The sequence below is a fragment of the Pieris rapae genome, chromosome 11, assembly GCF_905147795.1.
Source record: "Pieris rapae chromosome 11, ilPieRapa1.1, whole genome shotgun sequence".
Lineage (NCBI taxonomy): Eukaryota > Metazoa > Arthropoda > Insecta > Lepidoptera > Pieridae > Pieris > Pieris rapae.
Window position 1 is genome coordinate 2,436,957 of NC_059519.1, and position 27,084 is coordinate 2,464,040.

Below are 27,084 nucleotides of genomic sequence, written 5' to 3' on the forward strand. Positions count from 1 at the left end.
GCTCTCACTGAAAACACAATATAATTCAAATTCCTACACTTACAAATAATTAACAAAATCACCTCTAACACTTGTCTGATTTCGTTTTTACTCAATCATGGCGTCGTTATGGAGTCAAAATTTTTTAATTTCTTTGAAATTATGCAACGGATTTTGATGCGGTTTTTTTTAATAGATAGAGTGATTCAAGAGGAAGGTACATATGTAAAATAACATCCATTAAATAGTGGAGAAGTACTGTTATTTTTGAGGTTTCTAATGTGTTGTCGTAAATAATTACATTTGTTCCGCTTACATTGCAAACGCAGGCTGAACCCTACGAGTTTTATCAAAATAATGCACTAAGTATTGTACACATTGAAAAAGTCTACAGAAAAGTCCGTGATGGTATATGTCTATCTCTTATGGATAACCCACATTTTTATATACAACGTTCACAGATTTTCTGTAGTGTATTTAGTATCAGCATTAAACCCGTGCGAAGTCGGGGCGGGTCGCTAGTTGCTTAATATATTCGAATATGATTTTTTAATCAATTTTGTTTTAATAATAACATAATTTTTTCTCGAAAACTTCATATTAATTATTGTTGAAAATATTCGAATATGCAAATGCTATTTTTCAAATATAGTGCTGCATTTTTGTGCAGGAAGGTAATAAGGAAAACAGAATTTTACAGTTTCCTTAATAAATTGTATCGAATAATATTATTATTTTTTTCATGTGTTTTTTGCTATTTCTACATTATAAATGGATCGATCTTGATGTTATCTGCTTGCATATGTGGGACACATTAAACTATATATAAAGAAGTTTAATTTCATTAAAATCATATACATCACACTAGATTTTTTAATAAATATAAAAATTAGTATTATGCCGTAAATAACATGATCAAATCCAGCTACCAAAAACTTTCGCCATCAAGCGTTTCAGGATAATAAAAAAAATATCAAAATGGCGTATGTCATATTGTATAATTATGTACCTATGTACTAATAATAGCACAATCACTCGCGGTCTCAGGAAAACTTGAATATAAATTGATTCAGTCTACACTCGTAATTTGGAGTAATGTAACATAGGTTATTATTTTAACAACATGGGTAAGTTTATTTTTGATTAATAATGAATCAGCTGGATATATAATTTTTTTTTTTTAACGTTTTCTGTTTTTATCATGTTCTTCATATTAAGGTGCTATATTTTGTAGTTAAAAGGTTTTTGTAATTCTGTTGTCATATTCTTTGTAAGCTTGAGAGATAAGTAGTATTATAATTTAAACATTTAGTTTGTGCAAACCGTCCACAGATATTGTATAATTTGATAACTTTCAAAAACGACTGGTTAAGAAAGTAATCTTGATTTATTAATGTATTTCAGATTGGTCACTGCTTATGTATTTATTAATTATCAAATATACAAATGCTGCATACTTTCACGAACAATCGAGGATTAACTTGGAACCCAGTGCTAAGTCTGCCAAGGGATTTGGTTCATCTATAAGTTTTTTTAATGACACACTTTGTAAGTATAATATTGTGATACTACTTGTGACCTAGTTGTGGCGCAGGAGTTTAGAGTAACTGTACTCTTTACTTTAATCTTTTTTAGCTTCCATGATTGTAAGTGTTCAATTTGTATCATGTATAAATGTTAAATTATCTCCATACATGTAGGATTTCCATAGACAATTTCCTCTCACTATTCTAATAAAATGTTTTGCGTAAGTTTAAGATTTATTTAATATATATTATTGTAACTGATTATTTTGAAATAGGTACCACTCTTTACTGTGTATAAGCTACTTTCATGCAACTGATTTGTTCTCTCACAAAGTGAGTTTTGTAAAAACAAAACGAGGAATAAAATGCTAATATCTATAAAACGATTGTTTCTTTGGCTTAAACAATTGAATAGTTTTAAAAATCGATGTATAATTATCAATGTACAGAGAGATTTAGAGACTTTACTAAAGATGTATGCAATTGTTTTATAATGAATTATTTATATACAAAACGTATTAATTGAATAATTACCTATCGCAAAAATCCGACCTGATCGTACGTTTAGTATTTAGTTTTAGTCTATTTTATAAATTTATAAATAGTGCGCCTCAAAGATGTCCAGTGAAAAGTTCAAAGTCGAGATTCAGTGTTAAGATTGACTCCCATATGTCAAATCCTATACGTATTTTGATGGAGATATTTAAAGTACTGTTTGCAAAACAATATTCGTTCCAATACGCTATTCGTTGCCAATACAAAAAATATAAGTAGACTACGTTTCGACATTGAATTCTAAAATTTTTATTAACAAATAACAATTAAACGAAACGGTGGCTATTTTGGTTTTAGTTTTTCATTTTATAATATAAATTAACAACTTAAAAGTCTAGAAAATTCTATAATTCTTAGTCAATCTTATAGCCTTTTTTTCTTTCAGTGGTCGGCGCACCGTACGCTGATTTAAATGGGGCTGTATTTGTGTGTCCATTGAATATCGTTGCAAGCACGAAATCTATTGTTTGCTCTGATAGCGGTATTAATCTAAACGATTATGCAAATGAATATGACAGATGTAAGTATTTTAATCCCGTAATAATATGTAATTAAGACTAGCACGAATGAGTCTAAGCTAAACTTTGAGTTCAGTCTTAACAAATCTTATTTATGAAATATTTATCTTTTTTTTATTGATAAAGTTTGCCAACGCTCGACACAATGTTAGCGAGTCTTTCTTAAATTTCCGAGCAGACATTTATGTGTTTGATCCGGTGTACATTTAAACTAAGGCCTGAGTATTGACCTGACTGAGTAGAGACCTGAATATTGTATCTCTTTCGGGATCTCTTATGTCTTGCCCGCTCTACGCCCTTGACTTGCGAACTGGTAGTAAATATAAATTTACAATTAATTTAATTTTTTGACGGTCAGTGTACTGGTTTACCTATATGAATTAGGATATTTTGATTTGATTTAACCTATTGTAAAAAACTATATATTTAACGTAGAGAAACAAAATTTAGGTAATTATTATTATATTTACAGCCTTATATCCAAACCAACACTTCTGTCTCGGTAGTTCAATTGCAGCAACAAAATCCTACTTTGTGGTAAGTACAAAGCTACACAAAATTTAGTTCGTAGTCCACTCCTAACTAAATAAGGTTCCGGTTATCTGCAACTTGTGAAAACGATACCGACTGACGTCTTTATTCATAAAAACGAGACCATTGCACTCTTATTTCTTTACGTCTCTTTCTGTCGATTTGTGTTTACGCTGGGATGGAAAGAGACAGATGATTACTGAAGTATTGGTGCAATTAATAATGAGTTCAAAGCGCGATACCGTTACGGTTAATTTAATATGGAAACTTGGTACAAAAATTCGATATTAAAATTTGCCTACCATATATAACTCCTAATAATCTAAATACATCATTCGTATACACTCGTATTGGTACCAAAACCAAAAACTTAGCGATTTAAAAAAAGTGGCCAGCCAGTTCTTACCTACGCCCTTGATTTTGTTGATGTAGCTGTGATAATGTACAAAAAAAGACATTTATTTCAGACCAATTAATAAGTCCATATGTTGTTAGTATAGTAAAAAATGTTAGTAAAATTATTGAAAATATTTAAATATTTAATTCATTACACTACGTTGATTTGAGACACCAGGTACATGTTTTGTATAAATTAATTTTGATTTAAATATGTTTCTTATTATTCATGTTGCAGACATGCGCTCCACTATGGGCAATGGCTTTGAAATTGCCTAAGGGTAAACATCTAGATGGTGCATTTGGTACGTGCTTTGCTTCAACAGAATACAATCACACAAAAACTAATCGACTGGTTGAACACTACCAGAAGTCTCTGGAGTACAATCATATGGATGCTCCAAATTATCGTTAGTATTTGAACGTTGTTCTCTGTTTTATAAATTATTTTTAATAGTCATTTCTTATATTCTTATAATTAAGTATACTGACTTATTTATCTGCTTATCAGTATTCTAACAGCTACTTATACTTAGCCAAAAACTACATATTCATACATACACATATATCACTGATAACAATTATTACCTTCACTACTACAATTTACCTTGGATTTGCTTGTATATGAAGAAAGGGTGTGGAATAGTAAAAGCGACAATAAGTCAGGACAGTCAATTAAGCCGAAAAAAATATTCGAAATGGCACCATTGGCTTTTATACAGATTTTAATCTGTTTGGCCACGAACGTTAAATGCATAGACATTTACGCACTGTTTTCAAAGGAAATTTCGCCAATGCTCCAAAGATTTTTTTAAGAGACTGAATGTCACCATGTCGTTTAGAGCAGGTCCTCTAAAACTAACCATAATTAGTCTAAAGGGTTGAGGTCTAGGCTAGATGAGGGCCAGTCTTCAACTCTTACTCGAACGTTGGTCTCAAGTCAGGCTTGGGCAGTTCAGGCCTTGTGATCAGATGCAGAATCCTGTAGAAAAGTCCGCGGTATATTTTTAAAAAGTGTATTTTTTTTATTTTTTTTTTATTTCTTGAGCAGCTTATTTAGAGCTTGTGTGCGTGCACTTTATCATTATACATATGGAATAAAAATGTTTTGTGATATAAATAAAAATAATAATAATGTTTGATTTTTAGATGATGTTTACGGGACTTTTGGTTGGTCGACCTTAGTAGACGAAGTTAACAAGATAGTTATATTTGCGAAACCAGCGAGCAATCAGGGCTTAAGTAGAATAAGTTATCAACCGATTGGGACTTCGACAGGCTTCCCTAAACTCGTGCAGGATATGGATAAGGATTTATTAATGCTATACAATTATAAAGGTATATATAAGCTACCATTTCTTCGCCTCAATATTATATTTTTATCGTGATTATATTTCTTGTTAAACAAGTAGGTGATCTTCTTCATGAGACACGTGAGTTGTTAGGTTCAGAAACGAGTAACGCAGACTATGACTTCCGTATGTCAATAGACAATCTATTTCAACGTACGGAAGTCATACTTAAGTAGCTTAAGCCAGAAGTAAGTCGTACCTACTGGGGGCGAGAGTGTAAGACGTAACCTCAAAACATTTTTTTTAAATATTCACGAATGTGAAAATGTGTATATTATGAAGTATCAGTAATACAATATAAAAAATATAACAGGTGGAAAGGAGGCTCACATAATGTTAAGTAATACCGTCGCCCATGAACACTGTAGCATATTAATAATTTGCTATCCATTTATCTTAAAGGACCCTAAGTCGAATTGGTTAAGATAAAACGATTACGCGTTCCGTTCGCGATTGTATTAAATCTAAATGTATACGTTCAGTACGTACAAAGTACGTCAGTTCCTGCAACGGGTACACTCCTTCATCGTGCGTCTTTTGTTTTTCATTCTTATCCCTCTGGTCTGACCGCAATGTTTTCTTCCACCACCTGATCAAGTCTTAACGACAGCTACGGCGAAAGACGACTTTAAAGTCGAGAGTCGCACAGACTAGGCTAACAACACAGGTGATTAAGATAAGAAAGAAGACTTACTTGAATCACCTTGTTAGTAGGTTTCTCACTATAAAGTTGAAAATTATATATAAGTATTTCGAAGAAATAAGTATATAAATTTTTGGTTTAGTTCCAAAATCAATTATTGCAATTCCGAGTTCGGACGCGCGACCTTAATTTTATCTTCTAGGTGAATTGCTTCATAATTGTGTAATATACAGATACAATTTTTTCCAGGGCGAGCACTTGCGAATGGTGAATTTTTTAAAGATTACAAATCATTGATTGCATTTAGTATGGAGAATGATCGACGCATAGGAGCTGTAAGTTTTCTATTGAAACGTGTTAATTTTCCTACTTTGTATTTACACGATATATAAACACGTGCTAAGTATTGTAAGTATACGTCCACGCATTTCTCGGGACCTAAAAGTCAATTTAGACTTTAAACACATCCTGTACCTCGATACTAGAACAGGTTCTTACTATCTTATCCTAATTATTATAATATTGTTATGATTTTCAACGCTTTTGGGGAAGGAAATATGGTGACCGATTTATACTCCACTGTCACATAATTTACTACACAATACTCAAATTTATCGCGTATATTTCAACTAAGATTATAAATCCAAGATAAAAAAAAAACGTATACCTACATTTCCACGCGTTGCACGCATGCAAATTTTGTGAAGTCGTTTCAAGACTATTACTTTTTAATAGGTCAGTTTCCTCAGTTACAACACCACAAACGATGTCTTGTCAATAGTGAAAGATCCCATCACAGAAAAGGCACTGCAATTCAAAGAAGGTTCAGTGGGTTCGATGTTTGGTGCGGCGTTACACGCTGCAGACTTAAATCATGACGCGTTTTCGGATTTGTTCGTTGGAGCGCCTGGATTGGCCTGCTGGGTTGGAAGCTATGAGGTGGGAGCGGTTTACATATACCTGGGAGGGGAAAAGGTAATATCTTATATTAGATAACTATCATTTTGCTATTGAGATTGGGCCAAATCAACCGCAAAGTCGAAAATAATACGAGAAAGATTCATTTACTTTAATTTTAGGCAAGATCTAGAACCAAAGCAAATCTATATATTTGTGGTAAAGAGGACGGATCACGGTTCGGTGCAGCCATTGCGTCAGCTGATCTGGATGACGATGACATACCAGGTCAGGATAACTATATAAATATAATATAGAATAACTTGCCCCTATTTAATATAACCTCGAACGAGAACATTAGAAATTTCACAGCAGTTGATGTCTTCGCTCATTACTTTATAATACACTATCTAACCCGACAGACGTCAAAAATTTAAAAAAAAACAACATCGTATTGTGAGCATAAACAATTCTCTAATCAACCGTTCACATAAATAAATCGTCAAAATCAGCACTTTTGGAGGAGTTTAATAATAAATATACGACAAGAACATTTACCGAAAAACATTCACAGTATAAGTAACATATTATTTATAAACAATGCATAACCATTTTCAAGATTTCAGTACCCTTTTTAAGTAAAAAATACCTGTGTCAGTGTACTCCCTTCCAGAGTAAACATAAGCGGAAAGATATTAAGCAGCCTATTTAAATTATTTCTAGATGTAACCTGCTTGCATATTGCGTCTGGCAAAGTTACTCTCTTCTTCCTCTCTGAGGAAGATAAAAAATAATTTACTTTACAATATGGCAACAATAGACAAATCAAAAATACAAGATATAATTCGATAAGTTTTAGAATAAATTCACAGATATAAAAAACTATGTTTATAATGATAATAGTAATAGTAAATTTAAGATTATAAATCGTTCGTGTTTATGCTGGTATGAAATAAACAAATCATTTATCCTTCGATGAAGCAATATTTTTAACTAAAAAGTATTATATAGAGAGATGAAGAATGAACTTATTTAAAACACTAACGTATATATTTTTTTATAGAACTATTTATCAGTGCACCATACGAGGGATTTGGCACAGTCTATGTTATCTCTGGCAGAGATGTTAAAGAACAAGTACTGCTTAAAAGGGAAAATCTTTTTATTAAAGATTTGAAAACGCAGGAGATAAAAATTTCAGACTTCCAAACGTTTGGCTTCAGTCTTCATGTTATACCAGCAATTGATCGGACACAATTAAACGGTGAGCTTATTTAAGAAGATAAAAAAAAGAAAAGAATTACTTTGTCAGAAACACATGTTCGAATGGTGGCACTTTTCCCTCATTTTTTTTAGCTGAAATTATTTAGAGGCTACAGTTTATCATATACAGTATTCATGTTCCTTTTTATTTATACATGATTTTTTAATTTAAAAAGGCACACTAACGCTAACTTAACTATAGCTGACTTCAGTGTGTCGGTTCTTTTGTGAGAGTGCGCGCGCATCGTAAAAATTTACTTTCATCATTTTCCCTAACGCGCCAAAATAAGTATAACTTTAAAAAATACATACATTGTGTATCAATAACATGTGTGCACAATATTTAAAGGGAATCATTAAAATGATAAAAAAATAAAATTATTTTTTTATATTTTCTACTTTGCAAATGTTGTTAGTGACGGATCATGACGAACAGTGGCTGCAGATAACACGCCTGAAGACATCGAACTGAATTGCATGTCAATTAAATTAAACACGCTGTTTGAAGTCCGCGACCACCTTGATTAAGTAAATTATACTAAAACGCAAAATCAATTTTTGGCAAATCAAAAATATTTTTTTTTTGCTGTTGTTAATTACCTTATAAATGTCAGTAAAAAATTAATCCTTTTAAATTTACTGCGTTCAAAGAGTGATGAGAAAAACTAAGTATTAAATCTCCGATAATATTTTAAATCGCCACTAAACTACGAAAACCATACCTCATCTGACAATTCGCCATACAGTTCCTATTTAGTTTCATTAATTTTCATAACGATCTAAAATATTTTAACTCAGCTGATAGACACTCAGTTCCGAAACTAATATAATTTCTCTATATCCTTCCGATTGACAATCGTAGGCATTTCTTCTGGTGAAGGCTATATCGAAACTCGTTATATAGATGTAGTCGTTACTTTTGTATGTAATTGTGTATTGACGGCCACCGAATTGTTCTTTGTGATACACACTTTTTAGATATACTTTTCACTTTTAGTTTATTTTAATCAGATATGTATAATTGTATATTTTATTATTTTTGTATTTGTCATAGATTATTTTGATTTCAGCTTTAGCGGTTGGCAGTCCGAACAGTCAGCGAGTTACTATATATCGTAGTATACCTTCAATTACCGTAACAATAAATGTTGTTGGTGACATGGTATGTTTTTTAACAATTGGTATACCTCGTTAGTTTTTGTATGGTTCGTTTAATATGCGAAAATGAATTAAAAACTCTGGCACACGAATTGTGGTGGTGTTGGATAAAGTTTAATATATAAAATATAATTAACGATTATTATAAAATATAAATAACGAACTATTAGGTGATTCTTTATTCATTAAAAATAAGATCTTTCCAACAAAATTATCGTGTAATTAAATTCCTCAGAAATGGCTGCACCGGTGTCGTAAAATTTTGTGGTTAGGTCTGCGCATCAGATAACATCTATTTTTCATCATGTTTTAGACAAAATTTCTTATTATTAATATTTTATGATACAGTATACAAAAGTATATACAACCCTTCATTTTCACCCCTCTACGATCTACCGTTTATTTTTATTTGTTAATTAAAAACTTATTACATAAAATCTAAGGAGAAGAATGTACAGAAAAATTCATAGAAAAACCTAAAAAGTCATATCGGAAACCATACCGGAAATCCGAACAGTGTCTGGGGGGCATAGCAAAATGTTTCATGTTGGTACTAAAAAGTGTACTAAAAAGCAGGCTCAGTAAAATCATTTAAAAGCAGGTAGCTAGTAATTAATATACAAGTAGGGGTAGTGGGATTACGACGGTAGACTGAAAAAATCCGTAACCTATTACCCATATTTAAATAGTTATGTCGATCTAATTTATATGATATTAGAATATAATTTATCAGTAGATGAAAAATTATATGGCTCCTATATTACTACCATAACTAACTTTATTGGCTTTTTAAATTTATATGTAACTATACTAATGTTCGGTTACACAACTCCCGCTTGGAGTTAAGAGTGATTTTTCTGGTTCATTGTTAAAAGTTTATTTCTATTTCACAGGTAGTGCGTGAATCCCACGATAACTTTACGATTCCTGTTCAAGTAAAAATAACATACCCCAGAGCTGTCAATGTTACAGCAAGTATGTATAAACTTTATTTTCTTCATACTTTCTAACTTTATATTAGTGTTTATTCTTTGTACGGTCAAAAGTTTCGATAATACAGTCAAAAGATATATTACTATAGGCACGTAAGTCTAGCGCTGGCCGATACGTGGAGGGGATTGCTGCGCATGTGTACTGTGGTGCGGGGGCCGGAATGCGACTGGAGAGCCAATCGACGCTCTTCATTCCGCTAGCCCCCCTCAGGTACCTTATTTTTTACTTCTGCACAATAACGGTTAGCGCTAGAGTTACGTGCCGCTACTAATAATAATGTTAGCAACTTATAGTATCAATTATAATACGCCTAAGTTAGCTCCGAGACTGTCCCACTGGGAGAGTTTCTATACGCTTTGCAGGTACTCCTAGCCTTTGAAAGTTGATAAAATCTGTTACTTCAGGAAAGAAACACATTTTGTTTATAATAATTAGGTAATTGCACGCCATTGTGTGCGGCAGATTATTCGAGGAGAATCACCCATATTTTGTACATATTCCATAACAAATAATATATATGTTATACACGGTTTAGTATATAAGGAGCTTTTACAGAACTTACAGTCAAAGTAAGCCTTGCAAGTAACATGTTCGCTGAAATTGTCGGTGATGCCGAATATGAACTGGACATAACGGCGATGAAACCGCATTACTTAATAAATTTTATAGTTAAAATGGTGAGTATGATTCTATTTTTTAACGTTTTATTTATTTATTCACACTTCGTTGCAATGAAACACAAATAACACAATACATAAAAATTTAAAGGAATACAACGGGCGGCCTTATCGCTAACAAGCGATCTCTTACAGGCAACCCTAGTAAGAAAAGAAAAAAATTAAAAAGAAATTATGAGTGCAAGAAGTGCATAACCAGAAGTTATATATTATATTTATCTATAGAACCTTACTCTAAATCACCAATCTTAAATCAGCCGGAATTGTCAGTTTATAAATATCCAATAGAAATAGTTCAAAAATTTTCATAAAACATACGTTTGAATTTTATTTATCCATTCATATCTGTTTACATTTTTATACAAGTATCACAATACAAGAGCTTGTCAATTTGTGCATTTTCAGAATGATCACGATCCTCATATATACAAAATCAAAGCGGAAGTGAAGACGAAAGAAATTAAAGGCAAGTAAACATTTATGAATTAACTTTTTTCTTTTTTTTTTCCAAGCGCACATCCAATTATATTTAAAATATGTTTGTACGATAAGAATATTTTCTGTATCAGTATAGGACAGCTTAACAAGATATTGTTTGAGATTTTTAGTAAATGTAAAGGCAATAGCTAGCACTGTCGAGCTTACTGGCAATGTTGGTGTCCATGGGCGGCGAGATCACTTAACATCAGGTGAACCTGGAGGCTGGAGCTGTCGTCGAGGCTGGAGCCCGTTTGAACCTAGTGACATGGAAGAAATTATATAAATAATTGATTATACTAAATATTTTTAGATGTATACGACAGTTCGATTCTAAGATTTAGTTCGTACAGCAAAACAGAAATAGTCCACGATATAACACGCACGTGCGATGACGATGTGTGTAGACCTCGACTATCTGCGACCTTTGATTGGTCAGGAAGGTAAATTATCTGATAATACTTCTCTTATCTTCGAAACAAAAACACTTAGATTTTCTAAACACATATTTCACATCGGCTCTATCTGAGTTCTAGCGCTCTCTGTCCTGTGCCACCTCCCTCTAATTGCTGGCTTTTAGCGGCAGCAGGTCCTCCTCCACTATTTCGATACAGAACTACCTAACCTAGACCAAAGCTTCCTAGACTATGTTCTGGCCTACTTATTTATTTATATATACATGCTAAAACAATGTGTATGCCTAAAAAATACAAGAAAATATTACATCACAAATTTAACACTAAAGAAGGAAAAACTAAAGAAACGACCACAAAATAAACAAAAATAATAATAAAACAAAGACAAATTATTAATAATAACTAATAAAACTTAAACCACATTAAGATTTAAGTTGTTTTCTTACGGCCGTTTTTTCTAATGAAAATCTTGTTTTATTTATAAATACCTACCACTTAATAAATAAAGTAAAAATAAATCAGCAGTAATATAAGAACAAATATATATATATATACAATAGTTTGATTTTTACATAAACGATGTTTGCATAATTTTAGGAACGATTCATACATATTGGGATCCTCTAAAGAGGAGACGATGACGGTGAATGTGGTTAATGACGGAAATAGCTCGGATGTCTCCTGCGCATATATCAAAGTCACGGGTGCACCGGTAAGTAACACTAAAGTTGGATTTAATATAATAAAAATATCAGATAAATTTTTCTTTGTTAACGTTGAACACACGTCTTCTTTTATTTACCTACCTATTTTGTCTCATTTGGTATCTCGTCTCAATTTGAGGGTAACGGGACAGAAAGTAAATTATATTAGTTTGTCTTTATTTACTTTTATTTAATAATTTAAAAAAATGCTGTATGATATCAATAACATTTGTTAAAACTGAAAAATAATGTCACAACATATTTGTCAAAGTTATGTATTATTTATTATCTGTTTCGTTATTCTTATTAAACAAAATCAGTACAGACAAAACCGTAGGTATATATGATAGGTATGATATAAGTATTTAGACGTACACTTACGCCTATTTAGCCAGACTTTAAAGCCATTGTTCACGCCATCCAATCACCTTAGTCCTCTCTGTCCTCATTTTCTGTCCCAACCGCACCCGTTCCTTAAACACCACTCTCTCTCTCTCTTCAATATTAAAGTGTGGAAGGAGGGGACTATGAGACTTGCGCCCGCGCCTCAGAGAGAAGCCACTACCGCCGTCGCGAGGTCACGCTTGCTCACTTCTACTACTGTGTTTCCGCTACCGCAGAGTACTAAGTACTTACCGCTTAACATTATATTCGTGGTCTTCTCCCAGGGAGATAAGTGAAGTGACTGAGGACTAAAGGTGAGTGGTGTTTCCCATATTTCTTCTTCTTTTTACGCCGCATTCCACTTGCCCCTCGGCCAACCTTTTCTTGGTCTCCGCCATTACATTGTTTGGTCCTTTTCGAGCCGCGATATACTATTTTAGTTTGTTACAAATCGCGATTTGATTTAATTTAATTTAATATATATATATATCTTTGTTAATATGGAGACTCGTAAAGCGGCTTCTGAGAAACAAGGCGCTAACAGTTCGCTTGAAATTGATCGAGCCGTTTTAATTGCAAAACGAGACAATTTATTTTCACGTGTACAAGACTTGTACGATAGGTCAAAGAAAACCTCGCAGGAGGCTGACATAAATTCTTTTTTATCGGGTATGATATCAATTGATAATATTCGGGATTCGTTTTGTGAAACAGTGAGTAAAATAAATGTTATCGAATTAACTATTAATCCCTTATACACTGTCAATTTTAATTGCATGAATTCATTTGAAGACATGTATTGTCACTGTAAATTCATTTTTGAGAAATTTAATAAATTTGTTGTAGGTAGGAATGATTTATCTGATGCAAACCAACACCAACGCAAATCGTTTCACTTACCAAAGTTGGAATTAATGATTTTCAACGGTGATGTCATTAAGTGGCCGTTATTTTACGAATCCTTTAAACGTACCATTCATGAAAATCCTGATCTTTCAGATCACGAACGAATTCAATATTTAATAAGTAAATTATCTGATTCGGCCCTCTCTGTTTGTGCAGGTATAATTCCAAATGCTGAAAATTATGCTTTAATTTGGCAAACGCTTATAAACAAATACCATGACAAACGAAGTTTGGGTTCAGCTTATATGCAAAAGATTCTAGACTTCAAACCGCTTACCACCGCTTCACATAAAAATTTACAATTGTTTCTTGACAATTACTGCACCGCAATATCAAGTTTAGAATCATTACAATTAGAAAATTTAGCTGATTTTATATTACTATATTTATCATTGAAGAAATTAGATTCTAGTACAGTTCGTTCCTTCGAATTACATAATATTAACAACCCTACAATACCTAGTTATAAAGATTTAATTGCATTCGTACGCGAGCATAATAGAATAGCTCAGCATTTGGATACTACTCGCACATTCGATAACAAACCGGTTTCTTCGCGTGCGTTTGTGTCGCTTACAGAGAAGCGGTCTAATTGTTCATTTTGTAAACGCATCGATCATTTTAATTTATATAAATGTAATTCATTTAACGAATTGTCTATAGATGATAAATACACTTTTATCAAAAACAATAAAGGGTGTTTTAACTGTTTAAGTTTATCGCATATGTTAAATAAGTGTAAGTCTGCATGGAATTGTCGTAATTGCCGCATGAGACATCATTCTACGCTGTGTCGTAATGCGACTGTTTCTCAAGAAAACATGCACGCTAATAACTTGAATCGCATGAGCAATGCAACTGCGCCGCTTGCTGGGCCTCCCGCTAATAATAATCAGCCGATTAATAACTCAAATATTTCACTTTGTAATATTCGGCCGGCTATTTCCGAAAGTAATAATACATGTTTATTAGGTACGGCGCAAGTATATATATATGATTTAAATGGTAAACCACATACAGTTCGTGTTTTAATTGATTGTGCGTCTCAAAGCACTTTTATAACCATGAAATGTTGCAAAAGATTAAATTTAAAGGTTACTAAATTTTCGAATAAGTTTGTAAAAGGTATAGGTTCCGCTTCAAATCCGATAATAGGAGAAGTTTCTACCGTTCTTTCTTCTCGGATTAATAATAATTCTATACTTTTAAATGCCTTTACTATAGACAAAATAACAGACTGTTTACCGGTGGCACAAGTTAAAAAGTCTTCGCTGAAACATTTAAACAATATTACTTTGGCGGATGAAAATTATTTTTATCCGTCAGAGATAGAGATACTTATTGGTGCACCGCATTACGCCGATATAATGTTGTCGGGTCGTGTTACTGGCGCACCTGGCACACCTACCGCTTTCGACACAATATTCGGGTACATTATCATTGGTAACGTCCCCTTATTGGGTTCTGATTGCACCAATAAATGTAACAGTTATACCGCTATTTCGCTATGTTCTATAGTAGAACAACCGCAGTTAGAAAATTTAATTAAAAATGAAAAATTTCACCATGTTGCGGGTGATCAAAATCCTAGTGATTGTCTATCTCGCGGCTTATCACCCACTGCATTTGTAAATCATTCTACTTGGTTCACTGGCCCAAAATGGTTAGAACTGGAGTCATCTGAGTGGCCAATTACATCTCTAAACTCTGAAACAGTTGTTGATATAGAAGAAGAAAGAAAAATAGTCTCTATTCCTGCTACAGTGTGGAGTGATCCAAACCCAATTTTAGAACTGTCTCATCGAGTTTCTTCTTGGTTATTGTTTCTCCGTACAGTGGTATGGATATACCGTTTTCTAAAAAGACTTCCTAGATCTACTAATATCTCTGCTGACGATATTAGTTATGCTGAAATACAGATATTTAAGGTTTTACAAAAGGTATATTTCTATGATGTCATCCATAGCCTTAAAACTAGTGGCCGCTGCTCGCGTTCTATTCAAAGATTATGTCCCTTTCTAGATGCTGATGGGTTGATAAGGGTTGGTGGTAGATTAAAAAATGCCAATCTACAGTATGATCAGCAGCATCCTATTTTGTTACCGCGAAAGGACAGGATACTTGAGTTAATTATTTCCTATTATCATCGTCATAACTGTCACGCTGGTCCAGTCACTTTAATGGCGATTCTCCGACAACGTTATTGGATACTATCGTGCCGTAGCATAGTGCGATCAGTTATACATAAATGTAACTTTTGTTTTAAAGCAAATCCTCATCCTATTATACCGCTCATGGGTGACTTACCAGACTATCGTGTAAACGAATCTAAAGCTTTCGTCCATACCGCTGTAGACTATGCTGGTCCTATTTCAATAATTCCTTATCGAAAACGTGGAGTCCGCTCTATGAAGGCTTATCTTTGCATTTTTGTTTGTATGGTGGTTCGAGCTGTACACGTTGAGCTTACTACAGACCTTAGTACCAGTTCATTTCTTTCTGCATTCAAGCGATTTATTGCGCGTCGTGGCGCTATTTCTGTTCTTTATTCAGATAATGCAAAGAATTTTGTTGGAGCAAAAAATGCATTATCAGATATATTTACACTTACAAACTCGATTGAATTTCATGATACATTTGCGACTGAGCTTGCAAATAATCGTATACAGTGGAAATTCAATCCTCCACGAAGTCCTCATTTTGGTGGCTGTTTCGAAATATTTGTTAAGGCTTTTAAGAACCATTTGCGTCGTGTGGTAGGTGGTCAGTTACTAACGTATGAAGAAATGTTAACTGTTCTTACACAAATTGAATCAGTTATCAATTCTCGACCGCTTACACTTTTAAGTGAGGATCCATCTGAGCTCACAGCTTTAACTCCGGCTCACTTCTTGATGTCATCACCAGTAAAATTTATACCCGCTAGAATGAAAGTAGATGATGAACCAGTTTCACTTTTAAAACGATATGCGTTGTTGGATGGTATGATACAATCATTCAGTAATCGATGGAAATTGGAATATCTTCATTTGCTACAGTCGAGAACAAAATGGAATACACAAGCCAATCCTGTCACAATAGGTACAGTTGTAGTTATAGTGACAGATAATATCTCTCCACTTTCTTGGCCTTTAGGAAAGGTAATGGAAATTTATCCCGGAAAAGATGGAATTTGTAGAGTAGTTTTAGTCAAAACTGCAACGGGAATTTATAAAAGGCCTGTTGTGCGTTTATGCCCATTACCGAACCAATAAAACTGCCTACAAAACCGCTTACAAAACCGCTTTAAAACCGCTTACAAAACATCTTACAAAACCGCTTTAAAACCGCTTACAAAACAATTTACAAAACCGCTTTAAAACCGCTCGATCAACCGCTTAATACACCGCTCTCCAAACTGCTTTACGAATCTTTTACAACCCGCTTTACAAAATCGCTTTACAAACCGCTAAACAAACTCATATAGTTCTATGATCTTTTTTACCAATCGCGAATATCAATTTTCTTTTCTCATTGTTATAACTATTATTTTTTTGTCTTTTTATTATCATTTCTCTTCATAAAAAACCTAAAGGTTTTTTAGGCCGGGGGCAATGTTCACGCCATCCAATCACCTTAGTCCTCTCTGTCCTCATTTTCTGTCCCAACCGCACCCGTTCCTTAAACACCACTCTCTCTCTCTCTTCAATATTAAAGTGTGGAAGGAGGGGACTATGAGACTTGCGCCCGCGCCTCAGAGAGAAGCCACTACCGCCGTCGCGAGGTCACGCTTGCTCACTTCTACTACTGTGTTTCCGCTACCGCAGAGTACTAAGTACTTACCGCTTAACATTATATTCGTGGTCTTCTCCCAGGGAGATAAGTGAAGTGACTGAGGACTAAAGGTGAGTGGTGTTTCCCATATTTCTTCTTCTTTTTACGCCGCATTCCACTTGCCCCTCGGCCAACCTTTTCTTGGTCTCCGCCATTACAGCCATTTTAGATTATTTATTATTGAGTGGTTATTTTACCCATGTGTGCAGAGCGTTGGCAAGCTTTTTTCAATAAAAAACATGATATTGAGCATAAAAGATAAGATTAATCAGAGAAACAGATGCAATCACAGACCTATTTGTATTAAGGTAGATATCAAACTTTTAATTTTTAACAAAATTGCAGGTTGCATTACTCGAGTGTGATCAACCAGAGGATTCTTGGTACAGGTGTAACTTAAAGATCGAGAGACATGAACGGGTGAGACACTCTTATATAGTAGAAGTTCAGATTTCCATAAGTGATATACCGTAACTGTTATACAATAGGACATTGAGAACTTTTATTTATTAAAGTCCTATTAGTAACGGCTGTATGTTTCCATGGTTATAATTTTTTATGGAATTAATAATTGTACCACAAACATGTTACAAAAAACCTTAGGTAACTTAACCTGTCCAGTAAATGAAACAGAAGAAAGTTTTTAAACCTACTTCAACCCTTCGGAACGCTATTGACTTTTTAATATTAAAGCCCGAAAACTATCATGTGTGTCAAATACCCCCATGAGTTTATTTTTATTTTGTCTATGTATACCTGTTGGTAACCAACCGGTGTAGCGACACTCACAATCAGCAGGGACAGGTACCACAATGACGTGTTACCCTGAATCGAGCTGTTTTTTTTTGTTCTTCCACATCGTCATTGGTGGGCTGAAATAATATTTCGTCTTTTATTATTGTTTACATTTATGATGGCCAGATATGGAGCCTACATAGCTACATAGGGAGCCTCTAGAATAATTGTAATCTAGTCAGCCACAACATATTAGGCAGTCCATGTGTTGTGGGTTTAATAATATTTAACAATTATTCCGATGTACATCATGCATGTTTTAAACTATGATTTTAAAGAAAAAAATATTTAAATCTTATCAAACAATGTCAAGACATATAGTATGCGTGAGTGAACATGTGTTTGAATGGGTGTGAGTGCGTATAATTTACACACATTACTATACCCAAAGTCAAAGTCGTATAGGTAAACAAGTACACTTATGAACGTTAGGAAAGAAGTTACATTAATTCTAAATTTAAATTTACATTTAACGCTAAGTTTTGAGTCATACATATTGCTGGTACTGTAACTGCAAATCCATCCCAAGTATTAGGATCTTTTAAATATTCGTAGAATTTATAAAAATTTTTATTGAATAATTTTAGATTTATCGACTTTGAATTTATTTACTGATCATTATCTAATTTCGCTTGAGCTATTTTCGCTTTTTCCATATGAGGAGTGGTTTATCTTCTAAAGCCTAGTTGGTCGTTAGATATATTTTAATAATTGTACGCTGTCTTTGTTTGATTTGGAACATGCTAAAATATTTACATTATACAGTAAAAGTGGTAACGATTTCACCAGATACGCATCAATATAACATTGAATATGAAAAGACCAACAAGTACGGACGAGAAATTGGTGGTGGAGGTTCTTTTATACAACGACTCTCCAATGTCAAGGGGTAAATCCGACTATGAGGCGAAAACAAAAGTTATACCTTATATATTGAATCCGAACGATATTGTAGTAAGTGGGTAAGTAAATGCAATTATACAAAAGTTCTTAATATTTTTACAAAGTTTAACGTTTTTTTTACCTCGTTCTTAGAAAAGACTATACATGTATATGTATCACTTATTAAATATTTATTTATTTAAATACTTATATAACCTTGTCATAACAATCAAATATTCAGTGTTTATCATTTTCTTAACCTACATAGTAATAGTAAAAATAATTAAAAATCAAAGCAAGTTTGATCTCTGTGGCTGTGTATCTTTAACGCTTTCTTTGCTGTTTTGCAGTAAAAATAATGAAGATATCTCAATTATTATAAAAATATTTTTTTTATAAAAATGCAGCACTAACATAACTTGTGTAAATTAGTAATGTTAAAATCAGTGAATAAAAAACGTTTTCGCATGTTATTAATAAAAATTTGAATGTCATAACCTATTCAGGCGCATTTTTAGAAACAAAAGACATTCCAATAAATACCATACATCATTAAATGTATTTAGTAAAAAAAAAATGTTTTTAGTATATAAAGGCCTGGAACGCGATACTCTTTGAAAGAATGTGATTATGCATTTGTAGTAATATTATGTGCGAGTCGGTAACTAGAGATTATTAAACAATCTATTCGTTCTAGATCATCTCGAGATGAAATTATAACAGACAGTAAGCTGAACAATGAAAACTCGACGATTAATGTCCACGCCTTGTTTACGGTAAGTACCACTTAGGGTTGACGCTAAATATGACATTCGTGTGTACGATTGTATTTTTTGACAGAAGTCACACTTAACGCTTTTGTCACATCATTTGTCAATATTCACTATCACTATCATTGTTATCGTTATTATATATTTTAAACATTTATTTACATACAATTCAAAACAAATAACATAATACATAAAAATATATCTAATAACTAACCTTAAAATTTAATTATTAAAAAATATTATTAAAAGGAGTCCCTTTAGGCAAGGTTCCGAAGATACTGGCAGCGTTCCCCCTTTGAATAGCTAATTTGTCAATTGTCACGACTCTGAATCTAATATGTTAAAAATGTAATGTACATTTATAGATTACTAATGAGGGATCAGTGCTATGGAAAGGCGTAAAGGCCGAACTGGTAGCTACCGGCCACGGCTTCATAGAACATTTTAAGGTAATATCATATGCTTAAAATATAGTAGGTATTCCTAACTAAACCACACATAATTTTATCTATAATCGAAACTTAGCGTTTACTTGTCGTCTCATTAGATCGAGTAGAGCTTTTCGTCATAATTAACAAAATGTGACGCTTCATTTAAGTGTTTTTGACATTTTCAGCTCTTTCGTGTTGAACTACTTAAGAGCGGGCACTAACTAAATTCATTCATCGTAGATTTAATCTAAGTATGTGATGCTTGATTTAAAAAAAAAACAAGAAATCTGTATTTATACAATACTGTATACAATTTCAATTGACTCTAATTAAAAAAAAATAAGGCACATTTTGGTTGAGAGCTGTTACTAGCGATTTAGAGTTATACTTCTTTTGGCGCGTTAGGGCAAAATGATCAGAGTGAATGTTTACAATGCGCGTGAACACCGTCACCAAATACCGACACCCGGGCTCAGAGTGAATGTTTGCAATGCGCGCGCACACCGTCACCAAATACCGACACCCGGGCTATAGTCAATATTTCAGTTTTTGTAATATTTAAATATACTTTATTTAACTTACAATGAAACTTTCAATGTATTAATTCCCTTTTTTATTGTTAGTGTCGTTTTTTCTACAAACATCAACATAGTTTTCTTTTTATAGAACAGGGGGCAAACGGGCAGGACGCTCACCTATGTTAAGTGATAGCGCCGCCCATTGACACTCTCGATGCTAGAGGGCTCGCGAGTGCCTTGCCGGCCTTTTAAGAATTTGAACGCTCTTTTTAGTTTTTTATTTAATATGTACGACCTATTTCAATATAAAGTATTTGGAGTTTACTTAAGTATTTTCGAAATACTTTATCGTCTCTATCATCTCACACGAACTTCGGGCATACGTTAGTTAAAGTCACTGAAGTGGGCGGAGAGAGACTCATGGAAATCAAGTTTTGCTAGCCTTAATGTATCGAATGTACCTTTTATCAAACCGACCAGATTCGATAAAAGGTCATACAGCTTTATGTTATACAATTTATGACCAGGCAGGAAAGGCGTGGAAGCTGAGGTTGGCAGTAACTTGTTTAGTGTTTGCTGCTAGTCATAATTATTTAAACATAAATATTTGTGATTACAGGTGTTTTCATCAGACTTCCAGGAATGCGCTTTATCACAGAACTTCACATATCACTGCAATTTAGATATAAAACCAAACACAGACGTACGGATAGGGACTACGACTCAGTTAATAAAAAATGAGACAGGTACCCTAATATTTGTCATGGCCAAGGGCAAATCTAGCTTTCGTTTCAGGAGATCACACAGTCATTAGTACTTTCTTTAAAACCATATTATATTTGATCTTCTTCGAACATAATGTTGAAAACAAAATTGCACAGACCAAACAATAAAATGATTTTTATCTAAAGAGTATTTAATAATAGTGATAAAGCTGTCCGGACGCGCACGACCTCCAAATAAATCAGTGGCGCTACAACCTCTTTAGGTCCTGGCCTCAGATTTCTGAATCTGTTTTATGATAATTTATAAATCTAATAGGCAAGTAGGTGATCAGCCTCACAGACACACGTCGCAGACTTTTTGGGTCTAAGACATGTCGGTTTCCTTACGATGTTTTCCTTCACCGTTTGAGCAAATGTTAAATACGCACATAGAAAGAAATTCCATTGGTGAACAGCCCGGGATCGAACCTACGATCTCAGGTATGAGAGTCGCACGCTGAAGCCACTAGGCCAACACTGCTTTTCGTTAATGTAAAGGAATACATTAAATTTTGTTTGAGAATGGCTACAGGCATCACGCTAGGTACTAATCTGGGTGAGTCCCACCCAGTAAAATATACATTTGACCGATCTTGTCTGTCACCGAAGTTGAAGTGATTTAGATATTTACAGCTTATATTTTAATATTGCCATAAAAAAGGTACATATGAATAATAACATTGATAAACTCATAAAGTCTTAGTATCTAAGGACTTTTTCACCTTAATTACACTACCTATTTCAGTAAAACAGTTGAGCAATGACAAACTGAAAACAATGACTACACTGATACTGACAGTAAGCAATCGATTGGAGTCAAAAGAGCAAATGTGAGTAAAATAGTATTACTAATATTTTTCATAATACATATTTTGCAATTGTACTTTAAGATATTTTCCGGGTAATTCTATAACATATAATGTCATATTTAAAAATAAATCAATCTATTACTATTATTATTCTTATCAATTTGTAAACACTTACTGATATTTTTACAAGGCATACACGTAAATTTCATTAAAATATATAAATTTCAAACTACTGAAGAAAAAAATAAATAAATAGTAAACAAACGAAATCTTAAAATAAACTAAAACTCATTAAGCTTAATACACAAAACTACGGTGAGTTGTAAGATTCTTTTAAAATACGTCAATATTTTCATAAATTGTAGTAATATAGTTTTAATAGCGAGAAAGCCTATACACTGGACCATAAGAAGCAGATAAATAAGGTCAATAAAGTCACGTCGGAGTTTTAAAGTCTCCCACTTTTGCAATAGACCACGCAGGTACAGACAATAGTAAAGTTTTCTGAGGAAAGATTTTTTAACTGTTTCAATGTTATTTATGTCCATTTTGAAATTGGACCAGATTATAAAACACTGCAACTAATCTCTGAGAATGTAAACGAAACGATTCTGTGATTCGTTTGATTGCAATTCATTCCTGCCCGTTTGCAAAAAAAAAAAAAAAATTTAACAACATGTAGTTGAAAACGCGTGAACACACATGACACGTTACCCCATTCGCAACTGAACGAAACTTTTCGTCTAACTTCTTTTGTTTTACTTTCTTGCCACCAAGTTCTTTATAATCCTTTCGTGAATTCTGGGATTTCAGAATTAAACGTAAAAAACATGCTTATTCCTGGATATTTGTTTTATAAACAATTAAAATATTCTTTAAATAATATAACTAACAATTTAAATAATATATAAACAATTAGGATATTCCTTAACTGATCTAAGTCTTGTTTCAGATTGACAACAACACTCTCATACCGTAAAGATAAAACATTTGGCCAGAATCAAACTTCAATAATAATCGTCGCATGCGTCTCTGCGGCAATCATTTTAGCAATATTGATTTTTGGATTATACAGGGTCGGTAAAAAATTATTCTGGTTATCAGAATTTTATTTTGTATTTATTTGCTTCGTCTATATCTAATAACTATACATAAGTTAGTGGGGCTACAATATTTTTAGGTTTGGGCCTCAGATTTCTGTAGGTATCTGTTTTATGATCATTTGTCAATCAGTCTCCTGTGACTGACAGACGCCGTCGAATTTGTGGTCTATAGTTTCTCACGATTCCTTTACCGTTCGAGCGAATGGTAAATTCGCGAATGGTAAAATCGAATTGGTGCATGACCGTGGCTCGAACCTATGACCTCAGTGATGGGTGTTATCGCCAAAACTACTCTATACATACAAAAAAATATTAGCCATAACAAAACAAAAAGAAACGGGATTATGAAAAACAAATTAGAGTCAATAATATTATAAAAACATTTTTTAGTTATAAGTAACATATGTTTTAGAGAATTTTTCTACCGGTTACAGATGGGTTTCTTCAAGAGGGAAGAAAAGAAGAAACTAGAGCGATTGCGGAGTACAATTGTGAGTCATGTCACTACATTCGTTTTACCTCGGAAATTTTGTAAAAAGTTTTAATTGTAGTTTATAATGGTTTAGTATTTAGATGAGCTTTGACTTTCGATTTTGCGAGAGTGTAAGATGACCAAGATTGTCAACCAGATATGCTTGTCTTAATACAAAATGTTCATACAAAATGCACCCCAAAGGAATTGCACCCTAAATAAAATGTCTATATAGGGACGCGTGTCTGAGCCATCTGTGTCTGACTTAAGAGAAATTGCGGCAAAAAGAAAGAAACTTTTATTTTCTCTATTTATTTCTTAGGATAATTTCCTAGCAATGTTTGCCTTCATACCAGTACATCCAGGAAGGCATGATCCAAAGAGTAAAAGCAGTATGTTTTAGCCAACATTGTGTCTGAAAAATGTTTATGTTACAGAAAAGACCTGCTCCCTCAGAACCTGGAACGTCTGATCAAAGACGTGAGTCAGCACTTCCATCAGATAATGAGGATTGTGTGAGTATCACTACGTGAAAAAGTCATTGACACAATACTGTCTTTTGTTTTTTTTTATTGAAATAAAACAACTTTAACCTGTGTGCTTAGTTCACCTTCTGAACAAATTTTACCGAAACAACGGGAGGCAAACTCAGGAGATGGATTATACGTTAACCGAGAAAGGGGTATTAATAATATTAACAGATTTAATAATAATCATTTAGCAAAACGTATTGTTTAGCTGAAAAACTTAACAATAAAAAAAAAACGTTACGTAAACGAACATAGGATCATAATGGTATCACTTATTCCACGTCATTAAATTCGAGCCTGTTGGCTTAACTCAACTAAATGTTTTATGTCATTGATCTATGGTGTTTGTTTTTGAATTACTAATTATTTATAAAGAAATTAATTACACAATTATTAGACAGAGTTAGAAGTCATCGACTATTCGGAGGACTTCGTGATGCAGAATTTGCAAAGTTCAGAAACGGAATCACGAGATGAAGTGTCTCTTATTGAAAAATAAAGAAGATTTATTAGAAGATAAATTTATTAAATATTCACCTCCAGAATGACACAAAAACTTTATTGTATGTCCATGGGCGGCGGTATCACTTAACATCAGGTGAGCCCCCTGCTCGTTTGTTTTGTTCTATAAAAAAAAAAACATTTTAACAAATCGTATAACGTAAGAAAATTTGAGGCCGAATAAGAAATTCACATCTATCACTTCGATGTCCGTCTTTTAACAAATCGTTTTTAGTGCACTTATGGGCGCTCACCACCACTATGTATTTAAGGTTCTTCAAGAAAGGAGCGCACCGATTCCTAAAAGGCCGGTAACACACAGGCGTTCGGGCATTGTGAGTGTCTCTGACTTATGAAGTGACACTCCTGCGCGTTTGCCATAAATAAATCCCGTAAAAGATTTTTACCGCAATGTTTCTATCGGGTGCTTATATATTTTTTAAATAAATAATAAATATTATAAAATTATGTATTGTCTCAAATAGTGAAGTGTTATGTTCATCTGGACGTCATTTTAAGTAACAATAAAAGTAGAATAAGATATTTTATATTAAATAGATTTGTAAAACAAATAGTTGTTTTATTACAAATTCACTTAATCTATACACTTACACAAATTTACAGTATTTACAATATTCTTAACTTACATAGTTATATTTAACTACAAATTATTTAATTGCTTACCATAGTTCCTAATATGGGTTATTTATAAATTAATGATACGTGAATCTTGGAGGTAATGTCGAAGCTCTAAGGTAGATGATCCGCCCAAATATTTGATAAATTCGTCAAAGTCAAATCATTTATTTATATTAGGCCCATTTAAAAAACACTCACTAAAGTGATAATTACAAGTTTAAAGTATTTTAAAAATGACTCAAGTTGCCATTTCCAAATGATAGTTGCATATTGAGAAGAATGGCCAAGAAATCGATAGTTACTATTTTAAAATATCACTCTGCTTCTTCTACCGCATTTACCATAGAGAGTGTTCAGAGGAGTTGATCGGATTAATATCTGCAGCCGAGTTTCTTCGGACGTCAAAGCAGAATACGAAATTCCAACAGTATCACCTCGACGTCCACCGTTCCACAACTGCGCGTTTTTCTAGGCAGTTTTTGCCGCGCACCACCACTTTGTGGAACCAGCTGCCCACTGAAGTATTTCCGAACCAATTCGACTTAGGGTCCTTCAAGAAAAGAGCGTACCAATTCTTAAAGGCCGGCAACGCACTCGCGAGCCCTCTGGCATTGAAAGTGTCCATAGGCGACGGTATCACTTAACATCAAGTGATCCTCCTGCCCGTTTGCCCCCGTTCTATAAAAAAAATAATCACAAATATTGCAAGTATAGATTTTGCATTATTCATTATAAAAAAAAATTAAGATCAAACAGTGTGTAAGTTACGTCAATGTTGATTTCTTAAAAAAAACACAAATGTATAGCAAATATAAACCTAAATACCTAGATTAACAACCAGTTGATTTTGTCTAGTTTGATTGTCCTATGGTCATACGTCAATACAACAGTATAGGCATATTACACTTTAAAGGTATTTATTACATACATTTCATACAGTTTACTACATAAATCATATTTTGACCAAATCTATAATAGGTTTTTAATTCATTAAATTAACATATAATTAACGTACATATTATGGATTCGTTTGGGTTTATTTGTTACTAATAACTGAATGAGGAAGGAAATGGGATCAAAATATTTAACCAAACTTCTAAAATTGTGAGTAACTAAGTGAAAACACTGTTGTAAGTATTATTTTTACAAACAAGGTAAAGGTATATCTGCTACAGATACTCTCCTATGTATTTCTCACAAATCCTTCTCAATATATCTTACTTCATATATATTACAAATGAAGTCGCGTCTATCCGTATGAACGCCATACACTCAAAACTTAGCGAACTATTTTTTACATATATTAAATTAATTAAGAAAAATCTGCACTAATGTGCAAAGCCATGATTCGGACGATCGGCCAAAGGTTCAAAGGTAGCTTACAAAGACCTATAAATACCCTATCGTCTTTTAAAACTCTTCTATACAAATATTTCCTAACCTTATCCTATCCTGATCAATCGTGACCTGTGTAATTCTTGTATCTCCTGTTCGTTTTGTAAATTCTCTATTTTCTTGAATTTGTAAGATTAGTTTTAGTTAGTTATTATAATATATATAGTTACTAATAGATTAAGGATCTATATTTTAATATAAATTTATTTTGTTTTTTATATAACTTCTGCACTTCTTGCACCCATCATTTTTCTTTATTTATTTCTATTCTTACTAGGGTTGCCTGG

General features: G+C 33.2%; 1 protein-coding gene across 3 annotated transcripts; it reads left to right on the forward strand.

The window, feature by feature from the left end:
- Positions 1 to 1,060: 1,060 nt before the first annotated feature.
- Positions 1,061 to 25,291, forward strand: LOC110996913 (integrin alpha-8). 3 transcript variants are annotated; one of them, XM_022264814.2, is made up of 26 exons: positions 1,061 to 1,106; positions 1,384 to 1,527; positions 2,446 to 2,580; positions 3,051 to 3,115; positions 3,744 to 3,915; positions 4,655 to 4,843; positions 5,750 to 5,835; positions 6,236 to 6,475; positions 6,580 to 6,685; positions 7,461 to 7,661; positions 8,731 to 8,822; positions 9,712 to 9,793; positions 10,367 to 10,488; positions 10,894 to 10,954; positions 11,279 to 11,408; positions 11,979 to 12,093; positions 17,534 to 17,608; positions 18,773 to 18,945; positions 19,563 to 19,641; positions 20,001 to 20,084; positions 21,204 to 21,330; positions 22,094 to 22,178; positions 23,110 to 23,233; positions 23,695 to 23,751; positions 24,170 to 24,247; positions 25,036 to 25,291. In XM_022264814.2, exons 1-26 carry the CDS (start codon positions 1,103 to 1,105, stop codon positions 25,117 to 25,119), a joined length of 2,910 nt encoding a protein of 969 aa, XP_022120506.2. In that variant the 5' UTR covers positions 1,061 to 1,102; the 3' UTR covers positions 25,120 to 25,291. The 3 variants fall into 3 exon arrangements, with proteins under 3 accessions (XP_022120506.2, XP_022120505.2, XP_045486068.1); XM_022264813.2 differs by lacking the exon at positions 25,036 to 25,291 and adding an exon at positions 24,660 to 24,936; XM_045630112.1 differs by lacking the exon at positions 25,036 to 25,291 and adding an exon at positions 24,664 to 24,734.
- The last annotated feature ends 1,793 nt before the right edge of the window (positions 25,292 to 27,084 follow it).

Coding starts and splice junctions, on each gene's coding strand:
- LOC110996913 (XM_022264813.2), top strand. Junction 7,662..8,730: donor TGATCGGACACAATTAAACG/GTGAGCTTATTT, acceptor TTTTGATTTCAG/CTTTAGCGGTTGGCAGTCCG. Junction 20,085..21,203: donor GCTTCATAGAACATTTTAAG/GTAATATCATAT, acceptor TTGTGATTACAG/GTGTTTTCATCAGACTTCCA.